The sequence below is a fragment of the Lipotes vexillifer genome, unplaced genomic scaffold (assembly GCF_000442215.2).
Source record: "Lipotes vexillifer unplaced genomic scaffold, Lipotes_vexillifer_v1.1 scaffold253, whole genome shotgun sequence".
NCBI lineage: Eukaryota > Metazoa > Chordata > Mammalia > Artiodactyla > Lipotidae > Lipotes > Lipotes vexillifer.
Genome location: NW_006780322.1, coordinates 2,663,793 through 2,671,656, shown reverse-complemented (window position 1 = coordinate 2,671,656; position 7,864 = coordinate 2,663,793). Strand labels below are relative to the sequence as shown.

At 45.8% G+C, this 7,864-nt stretch overlaps 1 protein-coding gene across 1 annotated transcript in view; it reads left to right on the top strand.

Annotated features, from left to right (window-relative positions):
- ATP6V1B1 (ATPase H+ transporting V1 subunit B1) overlaps window positions 1-7,864 on the top strand; it is a 25,871-nt gene that overhangs the window by 6,425 nt on the left and 11,582 nt on the right. Inside the window, exon 2 of the mRNA XM_007453397.1 lies at window positions 516-571. Within this exon, the coding sequence (XP_007453459.1) occupies window positions 516-571 (56 nt within the window). The remainder of the gene's footprint in view (window positions 1-515; window positions 572-7,864) is intronic.

Here is a 7,864-nt window from a genome sequence, read left to right as displayed (position 1 = left end):
CCCCACACACACACACACACACACACACACACACACACACACACAGTGCCCAGCCAGTGTGGGGCGATGGAGAGAAGTGTGGCCCTGCTGAGGTGCAGGGAGGGCAGCTCTCATCACATCTCTAGCTTCTGGGAAATGCTGTGGGTCAGAGAGGAGGGAGTAGTGGGTAAGTGGGGGCCGAGGCCAGACGGGAAATAGCCTCAGAGAGGAGAAAGGCCTCTGATGGCTGGGGGTGTGGGAGGGAAGGACTCGAGGGGCCTCTGCCCTTGCCCTGGCCCTCCCCCAGCCTCCTGCAGGTGTCCGAGGCAGCGGGGGCCCTGCGGGCAGGGGCATGACCCTTACAGCAATGGTGGCTGGCCCTGTCACAGCTAATGACCCTGACGGCCCAGGCTCCAGAGAGGGGAGGGAGTGGTGCTTAGAGGGAGGGAAGGTGGAGGATGCTTATGTGTGTGTGTCTGTCTCTGTCTGTCCGGGTGTCGGTGTGAGACCCTCACCCACCCCCACCCCTCCCCCAGCCTACAGGACCGTGTGCAGCGTCAATGGGCCCCTGGTGGTGCTGGACCAGGTCAAGGTAAGACTTCTGTCTCTTCCCAGGCACCACGGCTAAATCCCAATGCTCCCGGCCCCTGTACTGATCTCTTCTAAATTCCCCTGCCCCTCGGTGGCCCCCATGCTCCCACCCCCTTCTTCCAAATCCCCAGACACCCACCTCCACATTCTCCCTCCCTGGCCACCCGAGGTTTTCTCTTCCCGCCTTTCCTGTGGGCCCCGCTGTGGGCCTTAACAGACCTGCTCCTACCAGCAATGAACAGGGGCATTGCAGCTATTGTGCTTCTTTCTTCATCAGTAGAATGGCTGTGCCTAACTTCCCTGGAAGGCAGGACTCTCCCACCTGCCTCCCATTGCGGAGCACAGGCTCCAGACGCACAGGCTTAGCGGCCATGGCTCACGGGCCCAGCCGCTCCGCGGCATGTGGGATCTTCCCAGACAGGGGCATGAACCCGTGTCCCCTGCATCGGCAGGTGGACGCGCAACCACTGTGCCACCAGGGAAGCCCTCCTCATCCATTAAATGACAATAGGGGACTTCCTTGGTCGTCCAGTGGTTAAGACTCTGCATTTCCACTGCAGGGGGCATGGGTTTGATCCCTGGTTGGGAAACTAAGATCCCGTATGCCCTGCAGCAAGGTCAAAAAAAAAAAAAAATGACAATAGGATTGTTGTGAGAATCAAATCAGATAAATGTATTGTTATTATTCCTCCTTGAGAACAGCTAGTGAGAGCCCTGCCTGGAATGCGGAAATGCTAATATGCCTGATTAAATAAACAGTTGGTGAATCTCCTGCCCCTTTGCCCACCTCTGCCAGTCTATATAGGACTCTGTATGGAGAGTCAGTACCTATGCAGACATCCATTTTCCAGCTGTAATGTGGGGCTGGACTAGGAAACTGGAGATAGATTCCCAGGCTATGGTTCTGTGATTACTGGACACATCAGTAACTCGTGTAGAACAGAGTAACTGGGTGAGGGAGACACCCAGAAAATCCTGGGCTTGCAGAGGGAAGGAAAGGAATCAGAAGTTGACAGTCTCATAAGTGCAGGAGATGGAGAAGGCACCTTTATGCACCCCTGTCCACTGTCCCACATGCCTTGTTCTAGAGTTGCTTGGGCAAAAATGCCACAATTCTGTCTCTGTAGCGCCACCTTCTGCCCGAATTGAATCACACAGGCAATAACGCTTTCTGCTTCTATCCTTCTCAAATGGAAAAATATTTGGGGGAAGAATTTTGCATAGATCCAAAGTTCTTAGACAGGTAATCAGGGCCTTGAAATTGTATGAAAACCTCTTAAGGTAGCAGCCTGGGTTGAGGCCCAATAATGTGCATTCCTGACAAGCTCCCGGTGGCTAATGCTGCCGGAGGGCCGGATCACCCTCGGAACCGCTGTTCTAGAGGATCTTCCGCCTGCTATATTCTGTGATTCAAACCGGCCGTTGTTGGAGATTCACATTACCCACCAGACTAGGTTCCAAATGTCTGTGGCTGCTCCCAAACTCTTCAGGGAAAAAGTTTTCAAAAGTGTGTGCAGGGTGTCCTTGGTGGCGCAGTGGTTGAGAGTCCGCCTGCCGATGCAGGGGACATGGGTTCGTGCCCCGGTCCGGGAAGATCCCACATGCCGCGGAGCGGCTGGGCCCGTGAGCCATGGCCGCTGAGCCTGCGCGTCCGGAGCCTGTGCTCCGCAACGGGAGAGGCCACAACAGTGAGAGGCCCGCGTACCGCAAAAAAAGAAAGAAAGAAAGAAAGAAAAGTGTGTGCATCAGCTCCAAAAACAATTTCCAGAGGAGTTCCCAAACTGCCCTGGGCGTTGTCATGGGGAGAAGCCTTGGAGGCAGCAGGCCCTGTCCAAGTCCTGCCAGGCTTGCTAAGAACTTCCCAGGCTCCTGAGTGGATGCGACAGCACCCCTATGCCTGACCCCTGGCTGGTTGGGAACTCGGTTGAATCTCCAGCAGAGGAGGTGGGCTGCACTGAATCATCCACACTCCCTGCAATTCTCTTAGTAACCAACAATGAGAGCTGAGAGAATCAGGTCTGCGGCTGGGAAACGGGGTATAAATAAAAGCTCACTGCTGCACATTGGAATTCTCCCGCTGCACACACTGCTCTAAGTGGCTAAACCCACCCTTCCCCCCAAACAAATAACTGGCATTCTCTTCCTGAGGATTCCAGATAACACCCTCCATGCTTGGGCGCCATGGTTCTGAGAGTTCTTCCTCCTAACTGGCTGTAACCTCTCTGCTGCTTAAAGTTCACTTTCTGTGATGTTTCGTCTTTCGGGGACACACAGTGTGCCACGTCTCCTCCCCTCTCCATCACCCACACAAACCCACATAACAACGATCGCTTTTTTTTTAAGGTAAAAGAGAATTTTTAAAAAATATTTATTTTGAATGTGCCGGGTCTTAGTTGCGGCATGTGGGATCTTTAGTTGCGGCACGCGTGTAGGATCTAGTTCCCAGAGCGTGGAGTCTTACCCACTGGACCACCAGGGAAGTTCCCAAAGGATCGGTTTTTATCAGCCTGCTGCCTGTTTTTCATTGGGCCCACTGCCTAATTGCTTTGGGGCCCGCTCAGGCCGGTGTTCTGTCAAGCATTTTTCCTCCTGAGGTTAGCGGCCCACCATCTGCGCCCCAGACAATGAGGCCAGTGGCCATTTCAGAGAGAGAGACACACAGGCCCACAGAGACCGGAAGAAGGGTTGGAGCCAGGACTTGTATTTAACTTGTTTCCCGGGGCCTCGCAGTCCTTGCTCTTGGGCTCCCTCTTGTGGTTATGAAGCCAAAGGCTGTCCGGCATCAGCCCCTCCGCGGACCTCAGCACTCCTCTTGGGGCGAGCCCCCTCCCTCAGTGACCCCATTCCGCGGGGTCTGACGGTGGTTTGGGAGGGAACAAGATCGCCTTCCTGGCACCCCCAAGCCAGAGCTTCTCTCAGTGACTGTCAGAGCTGGGAATCCTCCTGTCTCAGGTTCAACCTCCGGTCGCAGGGAGCCCTGGGGGGAGGACCCCACCCTACTCACACCGCTTAGGAGAATTGAGCCATCCACCCCTCTTCCCTGGCCCTGAAGGTCACTGGTATGTGGACAGCAGGGGATATAATGATAGTCGTGATGGTGACAACGACCTCACTGTACTTGAACATGTTCCCCTACTCCCCCCCGCCCTTTTTTTTTGGCCGCACGGCGCTGCTTGCCGGATCTTAGTTCCCCGCCAGGCATGGAACCCCGGCCCGCTGCAGAGAGAGCTCGGAGTCTTAACCCCTGGACCGCCAGGGAATTCCCCCCCCCCATTTTTATTTTTACATTTTAATTACACGCACACACAAAACATGCTTTTTGTAACTAGTGAAATAAAAGACACAAAGTTAACGATTTGCCCCTAACCTCTTTATTCCCAACCTCGTGTGACAACCAGTGTAAATGTATATGGGCAGATATAAGCAAGTTAGATGTTTACGTTGGTGTTTGTTAGTCTCTTCAAATGTATCGAGTGTTTGCTCCATGTCAGTAGATACACATTTTACTCATTCTTTTTGATAGCGACTATGGTTTGGACATACCGTGGTATGGATGTACTGTGATGTATTCCATTTTTCATAGACAATCAGCATGTTTCCAGGTTTTGCTATTACAAATAGTATAGCAATATATATCCCTTTTATACTGGTGCCCTTATTGCTACAGGTTAGATTCCCCCAAAATGGAATTGCTGGTTCAAAGTTTTTATTTATTTTTAAATAGATATTGACAATTTGGAGCAGAATTGCTTGCCCAGCAAGGTTGTGGTAATTCATATTCCAACCAGCCATGCATGAGAGGACCCACTTCCCAGCATCCTTGCCATCACTAAATATGTGCTCTCCAGTAATTTTGCCTAATGTTTAAGACTAGTCCTATCTTGCTTTTATTTGCATTTCCCTGATGACTAGCGGAGCTGAGTATCTTTTTATCTGTTGAGATTGCACTTCCTCCTCTGTGACCTTTTCCTACACATTGAGTTGTACATTTTACTTTGTTTATTGTTCACCTTTGTTTATGGTATCTTTGCCATACAGAAATTTCAAATATTTATATTATCAAAGATTTCTATTTTTTTGTTTATGGCTTCTGGATTTCTTATCTTGCTTAAAGATGTCTCTCTTATCCAGCTTTTAACTGGATTATTCCATAAAAAAGGAAAGAAGAAAAGCTTCTGGTATTTTGTTTTAGTTTTATATTTAAATTTTTTTTTTTTTTTTTTTTTTTTTTGGTACGCGGGCGTCCCACTGTTGTGGCCTCTCCCGTTGCAGAACACAGGCTCCAGACATGCAGGCTCAGCGGCCATGGCTCACGGGCCTAGCCGCTCCGCGGCATGTGGGATCCTCCCGGACTGGGGCACGAACCCGCGTCCCCTGCATCGGAAGGCGGACTCCCAACCACTGCGCCACCAGGGAAGCCCTATATTTAAAATTTTATATGCCTGGAATGCATTTGTGTTTATGATAGGGATAGATAACCAGTGTATTAGCACCATTTGTACAATAAATTCTTTTTCCCTATGAATTTATATGCCACATTTGTTCTCTAATAGTCTCCTAAAATTTGGGCTCTGTTTCTGGACTCTAGCCTTCCAACATCTCCGTTCATCTGCCGCACGCCAACACTGACCACTTGACCTCAGTAGCTTTAGAGCACGTTTCAATATCTGACAAGGCAAGTCCTCCACCCCTGATCTTTTCCATAACTGTTTTCGGATATTCTCAGACATTTACATGAATTTTAAGATCATTTTATCAAGTTCCAGGAGAAACAATCCATTGGGAAAGCATTGAATTTATATATTTTTGAAAAGGATTTATATTTTTGTGATAGTAAGTCATTCTGTCTTGGAAAGCACTAGTGCTCTCCATTTGTTCAGGGCTTGTTTTCTGTCCTTCAGTAAGATTTTATTATTTTCTTGTACCTTTCTTGTTAAATTTATTTCCAGATATTTTATGGGTTTTGGCCCTATTGTGGATGAAATATTTTTCTCCATTTCCTCTTCCGTTTATTGCTGGAATGGAAAAAAATAGTGATTGGGTTTTTTTCACTTTTTGCATAAATTTTGTTTAATGATACGTTTTAATATTCTGTGATTCTTTTGGGGGGAACACTTTTCTTAATTGAAGTATAGTTGATTTACAATATTATGTTAGTTTCAGGTGTACAGCAAAGTGAATCAGTTTTATATATATATATATATTTTTTAAATGAGAAATTTTTTTTTCTTTTAATAAATTTATTTTTGGCTGCATTGGGTCTTCGTTGCTGCACGCAGGCTTTCTCTAGTTGCGGTAAGCGGGGGCTACTCTTTGTTGTGGTGCGTGGTCTTCTCATTGCGGTGGCTTCTCTTGTTGCAGAGCACAGGCTCTAGGCGCACGGGCCTCAGTAGCTGTGGCACGTGGGCTCAGTAGTTGTGGCTCATGGGCTCTAGAGTGCAGACTCAGTAGTTGTGGCGCACAGGCTTAGTTGCTCCACGGCATATGGGATCTTCCTGGACCAAGGCTCGAATCAGTGTCCCTTGCACTGGCAGGTGGATTCTTAACCGCTGTGCCACCAGGAAAGCCCTATATATATATTTTTTCAGATTATGAGATAAATTAGGAGTGCAGGATTAACAGGTACAAACTACTTAAAATAGATAAGCAACAAAGATTTACTCTATAACACAGGGAACGATACTTAATATCTTATAATAACATAATGGAAAATAATCTGAGATTGATTTTTATATATTTATCTTGTATACAGCCAAATTCTCTTATTAATCCTGGATGGGGTTGTTTTTGTTTGTTTTTGTTTTTAACTAGATCCTCTTAGTGTTTTTTAAATATACAATATCATCTGCAAATAAAGGGAATTACGTCTCTTTTTCCACTGGCATACTTTAATTTGACTTTATTGAAACAATTTCAAATTTATAAAAAGTTGCAAAAATAAAAATAGTACAAGGAATATCCATCTACCCATTTGTTCTATCACTGCTCTGAGTGTATATGCATGTGTGTGTGTGTGTGTGTGTGTGTGTATGGTTAATTTTTTTTTTTTTTTTTTAGATATTTTGAGAGTAAGTTATGCCCAAAACTCTAGTGTGTATTTCTGAAGAATAAGGATATTCTCTTACACAACCACAGTAGTTATCAACTTTAGAAATTTACATTGATACTTTAATCTACAACCTATATTCCAATTTATAAGCTGACCTAAATAAAGTCTTTTTTCTCCCTCCAGTATAGGATCCAGTCTAGGGCCTGGTATCACATTTAATCATCATGTCTGTTTAGCCTCCTATAACTTGGAATATTTCCACAGCCTTTCTTTTTTTTTTTTTTGATAACTTTATTTATTTTATAAAATGGGTCTTCATTGGGTCTTCGTTGTGGTGAGTGGAGGCTACTCTTTGTTGCAGTGCACGGGCTTCTCATTGCGCTGGCTCCTCTGGTTGTGGAGCACAGGCTCTAGGCGCACAGCCTCAGTAGCTGTGGCTCACAGGCTCTAGAGCGCAGGCTCAGTAGTTGTGGTGCATTGGCTCTAGAGCACAGGCTCAGTAGTTGTGGCGCACGGGCTTAGTTTCTCCACAGCAAGTGGGATCTTCCCGGACCAGGGCTCGAACCCAAGTCCCCTGCATTGGCATGCGGATTCTCAACCACTGCACCACCAGGGAAGCCCTCTACAGCCTTTCTTTAACATTTCTGAAGAATACGGTCTTCCCTCACTATCTTTTTTAAAAATAGAACATTCTCTATTTATGTTTATTGGTATACTTCTCAATTTCTTTTTTTGGTCTTATTGTATAAACCAAAAATTCCAAAAAACATTATGTAACAACGGTGATACAGGCATCTCTCTCTGTGCATTACTGATTTTATTGGAAAAGAAAAGAGGCTTAGCATTTTACCATTTAGAAGGATGTTGATGTTGGCTTTGATAAATAGTCTAGTATTCAAGGAGTTACCTTCCATTCCTGTTTTACATAGAATTGCATTACAAACAGCTGCCGAATTATATCAAAAGCCTTTTGATTTCTATTTGCATAATCCTGTGGGGTTTTTCTTTTAGGTTCACAAACTCCCTATTATTATAAATGATGTTGTGAAATGTTGACTCCGTTTCAAAATTTCCCAGAGGTTGATTGATCTAAGCTTGTATGCTTGGAGTAAACCCTATTCGGTCATACATGTTTATTTATTTAATACATTGTTTGATTTGACTGGCCAGTAGTTTATTTATAATTTCTGTATCTATATTTATAAGAGAAATTAGTCTATAGTTTTTTTTTTTTTTTTTTTTTTT